Source organism: Syngnathoides biaculeatus, chromosome 2, assembly GCF_019802595.1.
Source record: "Syngnathoides biaculeatus isolate LvHL_M chromosome 2, ASM1980259v1, whole genome shotgun sequence".
NCBI classification, from domain to species: domain Eukaryota; kingdom Metazoa; phylum Chordata; class Actinopteri; order Syngnathiformes; family Syngnathidae; genus Syngnathoides; species Syngnathoides biaculeatus.
Genome location: NC_084641.1, coordinates 22,912,970 through 22,932,700, shown reverse-complemented (window position 1 = coordinate 22,932,700; position 19,731 = coordinate 22,912,970). Strand labels below are relative to the sequence as shown.

General features: G+C 40.4%; 1 protein-coding gene across 4 annotated transcripts in view; it reads left to right on the top strand.

Moving 5' to 3' along the window:
* The window catches only part of prkcz (protein kinase C, zeta), a 91,641-nt gene that overhangs the window by 57,030 nt on the left and 14,880 nt on the right, over positions 1-19,731 (top strand). For all 4 annotated transcript variants that reach the window (XM_061841491.1, XM_061841497.1, XM_061841506.1 and 1 more), the window contains 5 exons: positions 2,634-2,769; positions 3,039-3,126; positions 4,349-4,468; positions 9,707-9,786; positions 11,234-11,323. In XM_061841491.1, the coding sequence (XP_061697475.1) occupies positions 2,634-2,769; positions 3,039-3,126; positions 4,349-4,468; positions 9,707-9,786; positions 11,234-11,323 (514 nt within the window). The remainder of the gene's footprint in view (positions 1-2,633; positions 2,770-3,038; positions 3,127-4,348; positions 4,469-9,706; positions 9,787-11,233; positions 11,324-19,731) is intronic.

Below are 19,731 nucleotides of genomic sequence, written 5' to 3'. Positions count from 1 at the left end.
TCCAGTTCCAATGCCCAAGTCCTTAGAGATGAGAAACTATAACCCCATGAGCTGGTAGTTACTGTTTCCAAAACAGTTTCATAAAAGCATCTTTTGTTTTCAGGACGACACACATTTCAACAGGTCAATTAGGAGAAGATAGTGTGAAAACATTGTTTTAATTAAATCAGGCAACATTTTGTGCTTGATTAAAATTTCTCTAAAGCAGCAGCACGCAAAAATTGTATTATTCCTCTCACCTTTTCTGTGGCAAATAGTTAGGGCTGCAATTACTGTTTGTGTATCGTAGCATTTCATCTTCATTTAAAACGCACATTCAGTTTGTCAGCTAGTTGTAAATGTTGCTAATGAGAGTGCAGCTCCTCTCTAAACCACAAGCTGAGGGTTTTGTAAGTGTTGCTGTTGCTGCAAATGATTGCCGCCCTTTTGGGATGCCCCATTTAATTTATTTAGACCTTCCTTGCTCCCCGATTCCATCTGAATATTACTCAATAGTGTACTTCTTGTATGTGCTTCTTACAAACACATGCTCAGTATCATCCTTGAGCAGTTCCTCATGGAAACTGGCACCACCTAAGTAAATTATTTCTTTTTGACACCTCTGAAATGTATAATGAGGCTTGATTATTCATGCTGCGTTTCTACTTGTGGGGCACTCGAACGACGCCCCTGATAAATGCTGGATCAAAGGCTTACTAATATAAAGAGGCACTGTTGGGCCCCTGTCGGACCTTACAATCTGCATTCTGGAAACAGTGGCTGTACACATGCAAAGCGCCATGGTAAGAACTCGTAATGATTATCCATATTCATGAGGAGTGTTTTTAGAGGGCCCTGACGCATTCCCCCGCGCCATGGGGCATGGTGGTCTGTGGGCGATAGATGGTGCTGCTGAGAACACGCTACTTCTAACCGTCTGGATGCCAGCACTGAAGCAAACTGTGCACAATCAAGGCTGTCAAAGTGACATTGTGGGAGAGCTATGTGGGATTTGCCATTTGACTGTCAAATGATCTTTTCCCCAGTGTTTATCATTCGGGGATTTGTTGCAGGCATTCAGACAGGAGGCCCGTCAATCTTAATAGAACTTTATCTCCCTTTGACAGAGCATGAGCTCCACGTACTGCGCAAGCACAAACTATTTTCAGTAAACACGAGTGTGTGCTAACTATGATACTTTCTATATCATTCATATTGTAAAGATATGGACTGTTTTAAAACCGTTCCTAGACATGCCTTGTGTGAACAATTGATAACTGTTGATTATGAATGTACTGTCTGTCAAGAACGTCAAAAATCAGTCCATAAAAAGACAACATCATAATAGGATGGGCCTGTTTAAGTAATAAACTCCAAAAATATAAATAAAATGATTCAGGTTTAATGAATTTGCGTTCTACTGCTAAATTGAACACTGCCTTACACCACATTTTATTTTAACAACACTCAATACATGTTTGGGAACTGAGCTGAGGCCACAAATTGTTGAAGCTGTCATACCAGAACAGCTTCAACTACCGGAGACTAATTCCTTGTGTCTTTTTGACCTACTTGGCAAATAAAGAGTATTCCCATTGTCATGTCGCGACACAGTGTGTTAAATGACAAAGGTTTTCTGTAGCGTAATTATCGCTTGTGCAATGATGCCATATTTTAATGGAGTGCTGCCTGATGGATCCAATGTCACGGGCATTTGATTCTGTTTACAGCCTTGCCGTTTATGTTTATTTTTCTGATTGTCAGAATCTTTTACTGATATTATGGACCATAGAAGATGAAACTGCAATTGTTCTTTGAGAAACACTTGTTTGTGAACTACGGGGGCTTTCAGGGATGCTCCTTTTCTACCCATTCGTGGGCAGCGTTCTATTTTTGGGACATCATGATTTTCACACATTATATCCTTCAGTATATCAAAATATTTAAGTGTTTTAATCTGATTCTGATTCTGGTTTTTGGGACGATCTACTAAGAAAACCCAAGTACCCTCTCGTGGGAAGCGTCCCATTTTTGGGACGAGATTATGAATTAGTAAAGTTATCATATAACTTAACCATAAATGAAAAAGAAGTGTTATTTCCTTGATTGTGGCCTGTTAGGACACTTTTATCTCAATAAGGCAAAAAATTGCCACCCTGCCCATGAATGGGTTAATGTTCCAAACAGTTTTGTTTTGAGCATTGCTCAAATTTTTCCATCTTTTGCTATATTTGTCCCAGTTTTTTTAGGAACGTTGTGGAGTCATCAAATTAAAAATAAAATAATATTTGGGGGGGGGACGACGACAATAAGTGTATTCAATTGAAAGCTTGAAATGGATTTGAAAATCATTGTTTTCTCTTTTTATTTTTATAGTTTTACAACTGTCCCAACTTCGTATATGGCAGTTTGTATAGTACATTGAATAAAATCTCAAGTCTTAAATAAAACCAGAATATATGGTTTGATTCAGGGGTAAATACTGCATTATTATTCACAGGAATTTGCACAATGAGTTGAGCAATATCTGGTGCTGGAAAAATACCTCATAGACTGTTCAACATCACCTGCTAGTAATAGTGCTTTATAATTTTTTGAGTGAAAGTGAAACAACATAAACCAATCTTTGCATGCTCAAACTCTCCCCAAAACAGATTTTATGCTTCTGAAATCTGCATTGCTCTTAACTTCCTGCATGAGAAAGGGATCATCTACCGAGACCTTAAGCTGGACAATGTTCTTTTAGACCATGATGGACACATCAAGCTCACAGACTATGGCATGTGTAAGGTGAGAGACATCTTGACTATTTTTCCCCGATTGACGACTGCAGGTTGAAAACTAAAATAGTCAATAAGGATTCACTCGTGATACTGCTTTCATATTTTCCGTCATTGACATATTATTTATTTTCTTTTCGTATATCTATACATCTGTATGTTTATGTCTGTGATATGGGTCTGTCTGAAAGAAAACTAATTATTTTTAAATGATTTTTCTCCTATTTTTTTCTTTCTTTCTTTCTTTACTCTTGCTCATGTTTTTATTTCTCCCATCAGGAGGGGATCAGACCAGGTGACACAACCAGTACTTTCTGTGGAACACCCAACTACATTGCACCAGAAATCCTCAGAGGAGAAGACTATGGTTTGTAAACTGCTCGCTGTTTCCTGTCCAAATGTCTCCTAAATAAGTTTGTTTTTAGCAAAAATTAAAATGATGTTAAAAAAAACATTGGGAAATGGTGCTAAGATTTGAACTTACAAACCCAATTCCAATGAAGTTGGGACGTTTCGTTGAACATAAATAAAAACACAATAAATTGATTTAAAGTCATGTTCAACCGATATTTAATTCAGTATTTTTTTACCAAATAATAATTAACTTGAAATTTTATGGCAGCAATACGTACCAAAAAAGTCCAGGGTCTCAGTTGACATATTTCATGCTTCATAATACACCACCAGCACAGTGGCGCAACTGTAAAGTGTTGGCCTCACAGTTCCTATGTCCAGGGTTCAATCCTGGCCCCGCCTGTGTGAAGTTTGCATGTTCTCTCCATGCCTATGTGGGTTTTCTTCGGGGACTCCGGTTTCCTCCCACATTCCTAAAACATGCAACATTAATTGGACACTCTAAATTGCCCCGAGGTGTGATTGTGAGTGGCATTGTTGTCTATCTCCATGTGCCCTGCGATTGGCTGTCAACCAGTTCAGGGTGTACCCCGCATCCTGCTGGGATAGGCTCCAGCACTCCCTTGTGAGGATATGCAGCTAAGAATAAAAGAAAAATACGCCTTCAAACATTTTCAATGGGAGACAGGTCTGCACTCTTTTACTGTGAAGCCATGCTATTATAACACGTGCAGAATGTGGTCTGACATTGTCTTGCTGAAATAAGCGAAGGCATCATTGAAAAAGACGTTGCTTGGATGGCAGCATATTTCCAAAACTTGTGTATACCTTCCTGTATTGATGGTGGGATCACAGATGTCTACGTTGCCTCTGGCATTGGCACTAACACAGCCCCATACAATCACAGATGCAGCCTTTTGAACCTTGTGTCCTGTTCACCTGTGGAATGTTCCAAACAGGTGTTTGAGCATTCCTCAACTTTTTCAGGCTTGTTTGCCACCTGTCTCAGCTTTTTTGGAACGTGTTGCAGCCATAAAATTTTAACTTAATGGCTATTTGCTGTAAATAATAAAATGTTTCAGTTTTAACATGAAATATCATTGTAGTCAATTAAACATAGATTGAACATGATTTGCAAATCATTGGATTCTCTTTTTATTTATGTTTAACAGAACATCCCAACTTCAATGGAATTGGGTTTGTATAACCAAAGCGATATCTCTTTCCTCACATAGGCTTCAGTGTAGACTGGTGGGCTCTAGGCGTGCTAATGTTTGAAATGATGGCTGGGAGGTCCCCGTTTGACATCATCACCGACAATCCTGACATGAACACCGAGGAGTACCTCTTTCAAGGTCAGTATTGAGGCAACTGAACCATAGCTAAGGTTTGTCGCCCAAGGCTTGCAGTTTCATCACTATGTGAAATAGATAAAGGGAGACAAATTACATCCACTTATTGTCTTAATACATTCCCAGCATTTATTTTTGCACTCATACTTAATCTAATGCTCTTTCATCGCTGGCAACGCTCGAAGCCTCCTCTCAGCAATATTTACTAAGGTTCATGGGTTGTTTAGTGATGAGCGATACAAAGTATCCGAAAAGCAACGTTTGTGGCTATTTGGTACCATTTAAACATGAAACAAAAAACTGTTTATTTAGGCCCCTTTGTCGCATTATTGATATTTAGTTTGAGTGTGGAAGGAACAGATTTAATGCAGTGGAATAAAAATGAGCTCTGAGCTGCAAAGGATTCATGCCTGTCCCAGTACATGCTTACATAGTTCAGGCATCCTTCATTAAAATGCAGGAATCGCTAACATAATTAATTTTATTTCCCCTTAAATGTTCACTGGTCTGGTTTCATGCGTCACTACTTGACATAATTAAGTCTTCTTATTTGCTTATTTACCTGCCACAGATTCATAGTCATACATCAACACGCGGATTCTAGGAAATCGCATTAATATTGCAACTTATTTCCTCCACCAATTTCCCGTTAGGTATAATACTGTTATAATACTCTAATGCCTTAAAATGGAGAGCAGAACCAGAGGCACGTGGCTGAAAACGGAAGAGAACTATCAAAATGGATTGGAAAATAACCAGAATGGCAAAGGCTCAGCCAATGATCAGGTCCAGGGTGATCAGAGAGAGTCTGGACTTACCAGCAAGTACTGTGACAGTGAGAACATGTCTGTGTGAAGCTGATCTCTGTACGGGAATCCCCCACAAAGTCCCTCTATTAAAAAAAAGGCATGTGCAGAAGAGGCTAGAATTTGCCAAAGAACACAACTGGCCTCAAGAGAAATGGAGGAACATTTTGTGGAATGGTGAGACTAGAATTGTTCTTTTGGGGACCTGGGGCTGCAGACAGTTGGTGAGATGACACCCAAACTCTGAATTCAAGCAACAGGTCACAGTGAAGACAGTGAAGCTTGGTGGTGCAAGCATCAGGAAATGGGCATGTTTGTCCTACTAAGGCGTTTGGGCCTATTTATCGCATAGCAGGGATCATGGATCGGTTTGTGAATGTCAAAATACTTGAAGAGGTCATGTTGCTTTATGCTGAAGAGGAATTGCCCTTGAAATGGGTGTTTCAACAAGACAATCATACCAAACACACTAGTAAACGTGCAAAGTCTTGGTTCCAAACCAACCAAGTTTATGTCATGGAATGGTTAGCCCAATCCCCGGACCTTAATCCAATCAAGAACTTGTGGGGTGACATAAGAAATGCGGTTTCTGAAGCAAAACCAAGAAATGGAAATGTTGTTAAGGAATCTTGGAGTGGAATAAGACCTGAAAGGTGCCACAAGTTGGTCGACTCCATTCTACACAGATGTAAAGCAGTTATCAAAAACTGTGGTCATTCAAATAAATATTAGTTTAGTGATTCATAGGATTGGTAAATCCTAGAAACAAAAAAGTTTGTACAAAATACTTTTGAGTTTGTAAAGTCAACGACAGGCTGCAATTTTTTTTTAAACACACCCCAATTGCACATCCTTAAGAGTGTTTACGTCACGAATCCTGGGTTTTGTTAGTTTTCTGAGAATCTACTGCACTTACTGGGAGCTTGTCGCAATATAAAATAGACTGAAAACGTGGATTAATCTGTTTAATCACACTGGACTACTATTATTTTGAACATTACTGTATAAAAACTTCATCTGCCTAGCGGTGTGATTGGGTGACCGGTCGGCAGTCACATTGTGTTCTAATCCATATGTGTAATTTGGCTTGTGTGCTTGTTTTATGGTTATATTTTACAGTAACTAATCAATTATGTAGATAAACCTCAAACATGATTTTACCATCATTTTCGTAGTGCATTTATATACTGGAATCTGTATTTGTCGTGCCGGCGATTTTAAAGCCTCATTTTTAATTTTTCACTTGTTAACAACACTGTGGTGTGTCAAATTTACCGTAGAAGACATTTATCTTGCCTTTGCGGGGACATTTTTAACTGTTGCAATGCTTTTAATTGTAAAGTAACGTCAACAGCTGTTAATAGCAGAATATAATAATGTGTAGGCACCCATGATGATGATGGAAATGATTATTGAATAATATTGTAGACTTCTTTTACTAAACCAATTTGTATCATGTAGCCAGAAGAGAGCTGTATGTTGTACTTCCTGTTTTAGGGTAAAATTACAATTTAAAACCCTGTCCTTACAAAAGGACTCTGATATTCTTGCCAGCCGCTCACAGTGCATATATAACCATTCACATTTGTATTCCCAACTATGGATAATTTTTATTTTTAAATTCACATCGTATGCATGTTTTGGGAATGTGGGTGGAAGCCAAATATTTGGGAAAAAGACCCTTTTTCAAAAATACGAATTAGGAAGCAGGCAAACCAGAGAACCAACTAATCATATAAAAGTAATTAAAAAGTATTTTTTTCCCCCCAAGGACATCTTTTCCAATTATAATCTTTGTCTTTTATAAAATTTAGTTAAAAAAAAAAAACGGTATACAAGATTTGCATCAACGTTTTGTTGTGACCACCGTCTCCCTTTTGCGACCTGTATTCCGTCCAATGGGTGGACAACCTTCCATTTAGTAAAGAGATTAGAGAGCACTACGCTGAAATCATTGGGATTTGGGACTATGACAATATAAACTGCACTGACTTGGTTGTACTACATGTAGCTACAAAAGCAAGTCCCAGCTTTAATGGAAGGAGACGTAAAAATGTGTAAGGAGAAAAAAAAATCACTGGCGAACACACAATCACACTAGATGAACTCCATCGCTCTAATAACACATCCAATTAGGTCTTTTATTTTCTTATTTGTGTTTCATCAAGGCATATGGTGACATGGTTATACTGCGCATCCCCCATCACACTCTCCTTCTCTTCCTCCCAGCTTTTCAGAACACAAATTCCTCCATAGTGCAGTATGCCTGTGCGGTGACTGTCAGTAGCATAGAGAGGCACAGTCGCTAGCATCTGTCACCAGCAAAGCAGGCTCCTAGTAGGTTTGCTGGTAGAACAGCAGGTTGCTGGATACATGCCTTCTGATAGATATCAAGTCTTTCCCTATAGGAGCTCCTCAGCCATATGCCACTCAGCTAAACCATGCGTCAGGTCTTGCTTTGGGTATCAGTGGCGCATGTGCCAGCTTCGGAACCTCAACTTCATCATGACTGGGGGGAGTTGATAGTGTTGTGTTAGGTGATGCTGAGCAGGCACATTGGGCAGTATTGAATTAGTCTCTTCTCTCAATGATACATTTGCTTATTCATCTGTTTGCCAATTATTTGCTAGGTGTGCATTAAGAACTAGAACGTACTGTGATTTCTCGAGTATAATGTGTATAATGAGTATAATGCACACCCCCAAAGTTGACCTAAAAAAAATCAGGAAAACCCTTCTACCAATATACAATGCGCACCGCCAATTTGCTGCTACCCATATGCTCAAAATATTGGGAATTATCTGTATTTATATTTTGTTGGGTTTGTACATGTATTGTTTTTCAAAAAATTGTCTCTACTACAATCCTTAATAATCATTGTGCACGTGCTGATGTAGCCGTAATATAACCTCGGGACAGGCCACAGAACACGCTTGTCCTGGTCCATGTAATTGTCACAAGAGAATCCCTCAACCAACTAAAATAAATGCTCAATGATGGCATAACATTTTATTAATACTGTTGATAACTGAAATCAATATTTGACACTGTTTGACTTTTTTTTTTGCATTAAATATTTGTGCATAAAACGTTTGTGTATAGTGCAGTTTATCCTCTACATTACACATCCTTGGCCAAGACTTCAAAAACAACATCTGGCTCATCTCCAATCTGAAAATTATCCATCGTAGCTACGTTTAGTGACTTGGTCCAGTTCTGGTGCCTCCTGAATTCATGAACAGTGATCCCATTTTGCTCCCACAGCATGTCATCCTCTGTGCCATCCGTGGCGTTTGTGGAGAAACACGTTTTGAATCCCAAGAGTTTTGGTTCTGCAGCACAGCTTCTCGCCCACCTGACACCATAGCTTTCCTTTGGCGTCAGGTGGCTATCAGAATAGCGTGAGCTCAAACTACGTAGAAACGAGGGTCATGGGCAGATTTAAAAAAGAAAGCCACCATTTCAATTGTGTGCGGTCCCCCGTTTTTTTAATGTGCCCATGATGCATATATTACATAGTTTGAGCTCATATTGTTTTGATACCCACCTGAAGTCATTGAGGCGAGCTGTCATTGTTTTGGACTGCGGCGCCACTTCCGGGTTGGCTGCGTCATCGGCACGAGTGATGACGCATTTCTTTTAAAAGCAGCTGCACAACTAGCCATTGTATTTGATATTTTTTGTCTTGGTTTTAATTATAACAAACTCACGGGCAGTCGTTTTTGATCTTTGGTGCAGTAGCAGCTAACATGCTACACTAACGATCGTAAAGTGCAAACTCCCCGAGGAGGTCATAGAGTTCAGATTGGGGGCGCTCATTACCGTAAGAAATATAAATGTGTAACATAAGACATCATATATCATATTGAAATGTATATCTATACCTTTTTTATTTACCACTCCATGTACCTGTATACAACTATGCAATGTGATTGTATTTTTTATTTTTCATCCATACCTAAATATAATGTGCTCTATTAACTTTTTAAAATATTTTAGGAAAAATGTTAAAAATTACGGTAAATTAGTATTATACTATTTACTAGTGGGTTGCGTTTAATATTGCTGATTGGAGTATGTTTTTTTTTTATAAGATCAACTAGCTAGGTCATTTTGGAATGTACAGTAAATAAAGGACTAGTCAGAATGAAGTACAAATATGTGAACAACACAGTGAGGGGAACATCCCAGATTTTGTTGTTTACGTTGTTTGTTTATCACTGCTGAGATGCGTGAATGTCAAGGCCTTGTGTGCACCTCCACAATGGAAAGAACCAACAGAATCGAGTTTTCTGTGTCTCCTTGAATTCCCAGTCAGCAAGCATGGTGACCCAACGGGCACTTTGGACTATGAATCATCTTCCACTGCCCCTCATGAATGTCTTTTTCTCTTTCCCTTTGCAATTCTTTTGTTGCTGTCCTCTTTTGCCAACAGTTATTCTTGAGAAGCCCATTCGCATCCCAAGGTCTCTGTCAGTGAAAGCTGCCGGCGTGCTCAAAGGTTTTCTGAACAAGGTGAGTCCCCTACCAAAGCAGCCCTTATGCTGCTTTCTCAAGACAGCACGCGTGAGAGCATAACCAGAAAATTGGGCCTTTTGTTATGGGAAACCAATGTATTGGAAACAAGAATAACCTTATAGTGCATGGGACAAAATACGCATACCGTATTTTCCGGACTATAAGACACACCGCATTACAAGGCCCATAGAATAGAGGCTACAGTAGAGGCTGGGGTTATGTTATCCATCCATTAGATGGACCTGCGCTAAAGGGAATGTCAGTCAAACTTTATTAATAGATTACGAACCAGCATTCTAACAACTCCGTTCACTCCCAAAATGAATAAACAGTTTTATTATTTTCCCCAAGGTAAAGTCAGTGACGTAGAATTGTAGTAGTAGTAGTAGTACAGGAGTCATTTTGGGGACTTTACACAAACCCAAATGGAAATGAAATGGCACGCTTCGCGCAGTCATATATCCCAGCATGCACTGCGCGCTACTTCTTCTATAGGAGAAAATAGAGTCGGCGGCTGCTTACCATAGCTGTGAGACCTGGTGCGGCTCAATATTGATCCATATATAAGGTGTACTGGATTGTAAGGTGCACTGTCGGCTTTTGGGAAAATTAAAGGCTCTTATATTGCAGAAAATTAGGTACTTTAAATAATATGCTTAAGGGACACTACTTCTTCCTAACACTTTCATTATTCATTAAAATTCTTAATTTTTTGAGCAGTTGCTTTGTAGACTGCAAATCTTTGTGGTTCACCTGCAAACCTCAAAAGGAATCATATAAATGTTAACAAGCAGCTTATAACCTCTTCACTAAACAAAATAAAAAAAAAAAAAAGGGGTTTTCAGGAGAAGGCACCTCACCTCCAGGCCGTGTGTCTCACCACACAGGATGAGTCGAAGCAACTTAAGAGTAGAGAAAGATATTCAGTAGGGGTCGGGGGGGGGGGTAAGTCTCTCCACTCCACAAAACAAATAACAAACATCCAGAAGCAAGTTCCAACCTTTGCACTTGGTTATCTTCAACCCACAATACCACAAAGCTTCCGGAAATAATCACTCACAAACGTGAATGGATCAACCGCTCAATCATTTTCGAATGGAATTTTGTTGTATCATTTTCACAAAACTTGGTGCATGTATGTTTGCAATGCTCTGATTTGTGAATATGGAATTGCAGTGGTAAAAAAAGCTCAGTTCAAGCACATGTATATGATGAATCAGTCATACTATTAATTTTCCACATTGCTTCATTCGCTCAAGAACTGCAATATCCGAAATGTGATATGAAATATCCTCCCCATTCAGACGCATTTGCTTTCCACGTGAAGCTGCGTTTAGGTTTGGGGAGATATTAGAAATCCAGATGTGACATTGTTTGGATTGTTTCGCTATGAGATAGAGTCGCCCCAGTTGAGATTTTTCAACAGCTGTCTTGATTTCAATAGGATCCCAAGGAGCGGCTGGGTTGCCAGGTCCAGACAGGCTTCACGGATATCAAGTCCCACACATTTTTCCGAAGTATAGACTGGGAGCAGGTAAGCATTGTAGACAGACTGTGCTCTTCAGTGGATTTGAAATATATATATATCTATAAGGAGCAGTGGTTGACAGGGTGGCGCATCTGCCTCACAGTTCTGTTTGGGGTTCAAATTCTGGCCACGCCTGTGTGCACTATGCTTGTTCTCCCTGTTGTCTCCCTGTTTGGGTTTTCTCCAAGCACTGCGGTTTTCTCCCACATCCCTAAACCATGCTTGCTAGTTTAATTGAAGACACTGGATTTCCCCGTAGATATGAATTTGAGTGTGAATGGTTGATTGTTGCCGTTTGCCTTGCGATTGGCTGGCAAGCAGTTCTGGATGTAGCCCGCCTCCTGTGATTTAATGTGACCTCAACTACACCAGTTTTTAAGTCATTCCTTCATGTTGATGACATGATTCTCTAACTTATGCGGCATTCATTACCATGTAATGTTTTTTTTTTTGTACCGTGTTTAAATGATATTACAACCACTTCGCAGCTGCTGAAAGTAACTAAGGACTGACTTTTTTCAACTTAGTTACTTTTTAAACCAGCTAATCACTTAAGTAAATTACTTTTAAGCTTGAAAGTCAAGTGTCGTCAAACAGATGATTTTTGGTACATTATTAATGAAAAACCCACAGCCAATATGGTCCCATGTCGAGGGACACTCAAATGCGCAACTTTTTTTCGTATAAACATTGAAGTGAATACTGTTATATGTATTTTTCATTACAATATCTATTTTCGAATGTCTATAGGGAAGGTAGTCCCATTTTAAATAGTCTGTAAATTAGCTAAGTCACGTTTTCAAGGTAACGCTGGTAAAAGTGTACATTGCATACACTGAAAAGGCAAAAACAAAGCTATAAATGGAAAAAAGGGGCAATGTAGCTTGTGTTCTTAAGATATGTGCATTTACCTCAAATTAATATTTGATTACTTGTATGGTATTGGACTGAGTTGTTGCCTTAACCAGACCCTGCCACCAAAGAATAAGTAAGAGTCAAGATCAAATTCTATGATGGTAATATAACACGACTGTTTTATTGCATCTGTTGGAGACAACCTTGGATATTTAATGGAATGTTTTAGCTGATGGTTGACTACAATTGAACAGGAGGTATACAAACGAGGGACGTTATTAATTGATCATCAATTATTTTCATTGCGTGGAATTGATTGTTGATTAAATGTTTCTTGAATCAGTTTCACGGACAATGGAGGGTACCACTCGGCAACGCCACCACGGGCAATACCATTTAGTTGGCACTGTAAAGAACAGAATGACATCAGTGGTGTAAAGATGGGCTTTTAATAGTGCCCTAAGAAAATATGTGGTTTCTGATTGTCTTATGGGGTATCGCATTCCATCAAACTAATTTTAAGATCACAAAGACAACCCAAGTAAATATACAGTAAATTGCAGTCCACACTTAATGATTTTATTCATTGTTTTTGCTGAATCCCATGTCAAACACAGGTCTATCTATCTATCTATCTATCTATCTATCTATCTATCTATCTATCTATCTATCTATCTATCTATCTATCTATCTATCTATCTATCATCTATCTATCTATCTATCCATCCATCCATCCATCCATCCATCCATCCATCATCCATCCATCCATCCATCCATCATCCATCCACCCACCCACCCACCAACCCACCTACCCACCCACCCACCCACCCATCTATCTATCTATATCTATCTATCTATCTCTATCTATCTATCTATCTATCTATCTATCTATCTATCTATCTATCTATCTATCTATCTATCTATCTATCTATCTATCTATCTATCTATCTATCTATCTATCTATCTATCTATCTATCTATCTATCTATCTATCTATCTATCTATCTATCTATCTATCCCTCACTCCCTCCATTCTTCACTCTCCAGACCTTAGGTCATTCAACTCTGGTCTCCTCTCCAGCCCCATACGTAGTTCTGGAGCGAGGGGACCATAGCCCCCCAGCCTTTGGAAAGTCAAGGTCCAGGGGCCAGATGTGGCCTGCCACATGATTTTATGTGGCCCGCGAAGGCAAATCATGTGTATCAACTTCCATGGTTTTTGTTCAAATTTGAGCCAAAATTTAAAACTCTCGTAATCATAAATGATGACGAGATATTGCAAGCATTTTTTGTTACCAAACAACAACAATTGTTGAGAAAATCACAGCAAGTCATCCAAGTTTTGAAAGAGTGAAACGGCCCCTGACCATTACATTGCCAGACAAAATGTTTAACAGTTGGCATGATATTTTATTTTTACGCCAGATGTAATGGGGCGCGCACCTTCCTTCAAAATGTTTCTTGGGAAATATGAGATGAGCTTGTGTGTTCTTCTTGGTCCAAAATGATTAATGGTGATGAATATGCAAACTAATCAGACAACAAGAAAGGGGTAAATGCTTTTTCATCGCACTGTGCTACTTTAAAAATCACAATGAAGCTCCCTCACAGTTCTGAGGTCTGGGGTTGAATTCCTGGCCCCCCGTGGAGTTTGCATGTTCTCCTCGTGCCTGCATGGGTTTTCTTCAGGCAGTCCGGTTTCCTCCCACATCCCCAAAACATGCATGATAGGTTAAGTGAATGTTGTCTTGTTTTTATGTGCACTACAATTGGCTGGCAACGGGTTCAGGGTGTAGCCTGCCTCCCGCCCGATGACAGCTGGGATAGGCTTCAGCACACCTGTGACTCGAGTAAGGATGAGCAGCACAGGTAATGGATGGATGGATTTTGTAACCATGGTAGATTGTTCTGAAATGTGTCACTGTCATGGGCAAGACTTGGCCACTGCCAAGAGGGGCGTGGCCACGCCACTGCTCTGGGCGGTGACACCTGTCACCGGTCACAGCTGTTTCACATTCGGACTGTAATTAGACAGGCATCTAAGTTGGAGTTTTTTTCACTGGCATTTGGCAGTTCGTTGCCTTGCGTTAGTGAGTTGCATTCACTGCCTGTGGGACTCTCCGCTTCTACGCGTAAGTTAGAGTAACCCTAGTCACAGTGATTCAGTGCCATTTTGTTTGATCCTGTCCTGTTGAGTGTGTTTGCCCTATAGTCATCGGACCTTTCTGCATGTCTTTTGGATCCCGCCTAGCCTTGCGTTTCTGTGCCTCTGACTTGTCGGATTGCTACACTGTGTATGACCCAGTTTCTGGAATAAACCACACTGAACATTATGCCTCTGCCTCCAAGTCCTGCATTTGGGTCCGCCCCCGCACCGTTGGGTCGTGACAGTCACGGATTATCATAAAGGTCTTAGAAGAATCTTTTTTCTTAGAACCCCTTTTCAATTCAATTCCATAATGCTTCCACTTTTGCCGGGCTATATCAAAATTGAACTAAGTGTTCTTTTTCTTCTTAACTTGCATTATTATTATCATTTCATCACATTATCAGACAATTGTTTGCTGTCTGGTGACAAACAGGTGCTGACAGCTATTCCGGGATTTGACTTCAGAACCTGTCAGATCACGTCAGATTTAAAGAAAAACCAACAAAACACAAACTAGATTCTGCACCCCCACATTTAATGCCACTTAGTTTTGAAAACAGGACAGATCGCTCTCTTTTGATTTGGCTTTGCCAAACATGACAGTAGTTGTCTACACTATGCATCTAGATCTAGCCAATACACAATATGGAGCCCTATTTATGGTGCAGTTCGGCAGACTGGACTGAGAAAATACATTTATGCCAACAATCTCATCGATTATCTTTCTATCTATCATTTATCATCTAATTATCTGTCGATCTAATATATCATCAATACTCTTCTTACAGTATAATCTTGTTTAGTGTGCTTGTGAGTAAAATGGCCATTTGTAAACTCATCTAGCATTTTTTTTTCTGTTGATCAAAAAGAAAACTATTTGCAATGTCCTTGTAATGTTATGCTTTTTCCTCTAATGTCCTAAAATGCTGTGTTTCCTCTGGTAACCAGCATAAAAGCCAAAACAAATTTACGACACCCCAGGAGAAGGATGTGGATGTGCTCTTGGATGTGCTCAAAGGAGGAAAAGGTTGGAAAATGGCATCTCTGAATAAGAGTATCATAACATAAAACAAAAAAGAAGGCAAATAATGATAACAACGGCTGTAGAAGGAGTGTTAGATGGTTTAATCATGCAAGCAGGTTCGGGATAGAGTCTGCCTGATTAGGCTTACCGCACGGCTGAAACGGACTCAACTGTCAGGCAGTTTGCGGGGTTCTGGCACCACTCTGCATGAGGTTTTGCTACAATTCAAGGGTTTTAATTGCCAGTGACGGGTATCACAATATTGCAGCTGTAACAGGCGTTCAAAAATGCACAAGAGCTTTCACCTAAAAACACGTTTCCTGAGTTTTAATGTACAGTAAGTAAGACCCAGCTGGGTGAGTCACTATCTGTAATGCGATTTAAAATAATACACAACTATATTTAAAATTTCCTATTTTGCTGTGGCTAGAAAACAAAGCACAGAAAGTGTCTGTCTCGAAAAATTTACGAGTGGAGTCAGTGGAGTGAACTATAATTGGCATCATGCTCTCAAAATATCCCGACTCCCTCATTATTCTCACCCATTTCCTTTTCTTTGTGGCCATCTCGTTCTTCCTTCCACGCCATGTTTTTGTGGTTCGGTAAAAAATAGTAAAGTCTCCTTCTTCTTTTCCTTTCGGCTTGTCCCGTTAGGAGTTGCCACAGCGTGTCATATTTTTCCCACTGTCCTAATGTCCTCCCTCACAACATCCCTCAACCTTTTCTTTCATCTTCCTCTCGCCCGTTTGCCTGGGAGCCCCATGCTCAGCACCCTTCTACCAATATATTCACTCACTCGTCTGTCGTACATGTCCAAACCGTCGAAGTCTGCACTCTCGAACCTTGCCTCCAAAACATCCAACTTTGGCTGTCCCTCTAATGAGCTCATTTCTAATCCTATCCAACCTGCTCACCATCTTCATTTCTGCCACTTCCAGTTCTGCTTCCTGTTGTCTCTTCAGTGCCACCGTCTCTCATCCGTACATCATGGCTGGCCTCACCACTGTTTTATGAACTTTGCCCTTCATCCTAGCGGAGACTCTTCTGTCACATAACACACCAGAGACCTTCCCCCAGCTGTTCCAACCTGCAGTATTGTATATCTACTTCATCAGACCAATCAATCCCTGTGCTTTTCGGAGCGTCATTTCCACTTAGCAATGTAACGTTTGCAAACGGCAACTTCACAGAGAGTTGTAAAAAATGATTAACGGAATGAAATATAAGAGTTCACACTCTTGTTTCATATTAATTTATATATTCCTTGTGCTTCATCATCTTTTAAGGCATTGTTTTCAGTTCCACATTTAAAGCATCACCGAATCTTCTTCTTCTTCTTCCCGTTAGGGGTCGCCACAGCGTGTCATCTTTTGCCATCTTAGCCTATCTCCTGCATCTTCCTCTCTAACCCCAACTGCTCTCATGTCTTCCCTCACCACATTCATAAACCTTCTCTTTGGTCTTCCTCTCGCTCTTTTGCCTGGGAGCTCCATCCTCAGCATCCTTCTACCAATATACTCACTCTCTCGCCTCTGAACTTGTCCAAACCATCGAAGTCTGCTCTCTCGAATCTTGTCTCCAAAACGTCCAACTTTGGCTGTCCCTCTAATGAGGTCATTTCTAATCCTATTCAACCTGCTCACTCCAAGTGAGAACCTCAACATCTTCATTTCTGCTACCTCCAGTTCTGCTTCCTGTTGTTTCTTCAGTGCCACCGTCTCTATCATCACCGAATGGGTCCTTTATAAAAAATTTGTGCCATTGCAATGTCTCTGTGGTTGCCATGTCCCGAGTGGGAAGAAGTTTAAGAGAGTCAGGTAATAACGCAATGAAAGGAAAACAATCGGCAGTGTGTTAATGAGGGCTGCCACTGTGGCTGTGAAGTACACACCAAAGGCAGACTGGGGAAGGATATCAAAGCAGGAGCGATTCCTGAGTGCAACCACCAGCCCCGATGTAGCGCAGAGGGAACACAAGTTGACAAAGCTTTGAGAGGCAGAGAAGCGACGCTCTCTGCCCTCAAACGAGAATCCTGTCTCCAGACCTGACAGGCCTGGCACACTGCTACTACACTGTTACTACATATTAATATTCATCAGACAGATCCCTAGGGCACGGCTTTACTCTATGAAGAGATGAGACATTTGAATATCATTTACCTGCCTCCCTCTTTCATCCCTTTTCCAAATGCGAGGTTCTGTCCTTGCCGTGCAAGTGTCGAGCTTGATGAGAGCGCTGATGAAATTGAACATTTGCAAAGATTCCAGGGACATTATTCTGATTTATTTATACATTTTCTTAGCTGCTTATCCTCACAAGGGTCGCGGGAATCCTGGGGCCTACCCCAGCTGTCAACAGACAGGAGGCAGGATACACCCTGAACCGGTTGCCAGCCAATCGCGGGGCACATCGAGACAAACAGCCACACTCACAATCACACCCAGGAGCAATTTAGAATCTCCAATAAACGCATGTTTTTGGGATGTGGGAGGAAAGCGGAGTACCCGGAGAAAAGGGTTAGAACGTGCAAACTCCACATAGGTGGGTCCAGGATCGAACACTGGACCTCAGAACTGTGAGACCAAGACTTTATACCTGAGCCACACTGTGCCGCCTTTATTGAGATTACGTACCTAAATAAATAAATAAATAAAGTGTTGCCACGGTTACCTTGAAAAAAGAATGTAATTACTTCATTGGTTACTTGATCTTAAAAGTAACATACACACTTTAGTGAGTAATTGATTTCAAAAGCAACTAAGTAACTAATAAAAAGTAACTTTTTAAATTACTTTCAGCAGCTACCAAGTGGCAGGAATATATCACTTATAGACAATACAAACCAAAACCATTAACCGTATCCATTACTTGGTCATGTCTGCCATGCAAGTTACAGAATGAGGTCATCAACATGAACCAATAGCTTAAATATTTTTGTGGTTGAAACCACATTAAATTAGTAACTTAGTGTAGAATCGACATGCTAAGACAGTACTGCTACTACTTAAATGTGGACAAGCACACCATTCTCACTACACTTCTGTAAAAGCATAACTGATAGATGCCGATTGTGGTCCATGAAGGCAACTTTGTGTGAGTGTATAAATGTCAAAGTAATTCCCGTTTTGTTGTTGATGAGACAGAGCATTCCTCCCACCAGCCGTGCAGTGCGTTACACCAGTTGACAGTTTCATTCATAAATATTAAGATATGTTTGGTAAGTCCTTCGGTGAGTCAGTCCAAAACCTCTACGACCGATTTATGATTGCGGTCTTTGGTATGAATAATTAACCCGTAATGCATTGCGCACATAAAACGGCTGTAAAACTGGATTCTCAAAGCCCAAGTGTCATCCCTATAAACATTCTAAAATAGATATCGAAATGAAAACTACATATTAACGTTATTCACTTCAATGTCTATACGAAAAAATAAATATGAGCGGAGAGCTGTCATCCATGCGCAAAGTTACTCAAGTGACATCCAAGTGGTCGCCATATTGGCTGCATCTACTGCCCGTGACGTCACCCCGGACATTCGCCATTGAAAACGCGCTACTATGGGACACATTCCCCTTCAGACACGGAAGCTCTTTTCGAAGAAGAGAACATCTCACAACCGAGTGAAGTGACCGGGGCAATACTGCCCTATCGTTTCGAGCCCTATTTAGATGATATGCGGATCACTTCTAACAAACAACAGACTCCCAGACAAGGTAAAAGTAATAGAAACAAACAAGTTCGCTGGAGTCCGCGGTACTGCCTCCAACATCACTTTCTGCTTTTTGTCGAAAACAAATCCCTCGAGAGGATTTTCATGGCGGGAGTTACAGCATTGTGTCATCAGCAAACTTGATAATGGAGTAGCTGGGATGGGCTGGCATGCAGTTATATGTGTACAGAGAGTATAGCAGAGGGCTCAGTACGCTTCTTTGTTGTCACTGAAGCGCAGAGCGACAGATAGGCAGAGCGCGCTTGGTCCTTCATAACGTTACTTTCATGCTTTTATGGAGATATGCTTTCCTGCCTCATATACGACGATGAGATCAAGAGACTCTCTCTCTTGATTAAGAACCTCTAAAAGTCCTTGCTTAAGTGGTGCATAATTGAAGTGTGTGCTTCATTTACCCCCTGACCGTTATCTGCACTTTTCCCACGCACATACACAGAGTCTGTGGTCTCAACAGGAAAATCTTCAGACAAAACACGAAGAGTGGTAACTTGCCAAAACATTTGCAATGTGCAACAAGACAACGCAGACTTGGTGTAAATGTTATGCCTTGCTCAAAATTATTCTTGCCACAACAGTTTTGTGTGTTGATGCAGAGCATAATGCAAAAAAAAAAAAAAAAGTTGAATGCCCCCTAACTGTCATGGTTGTCATCTCA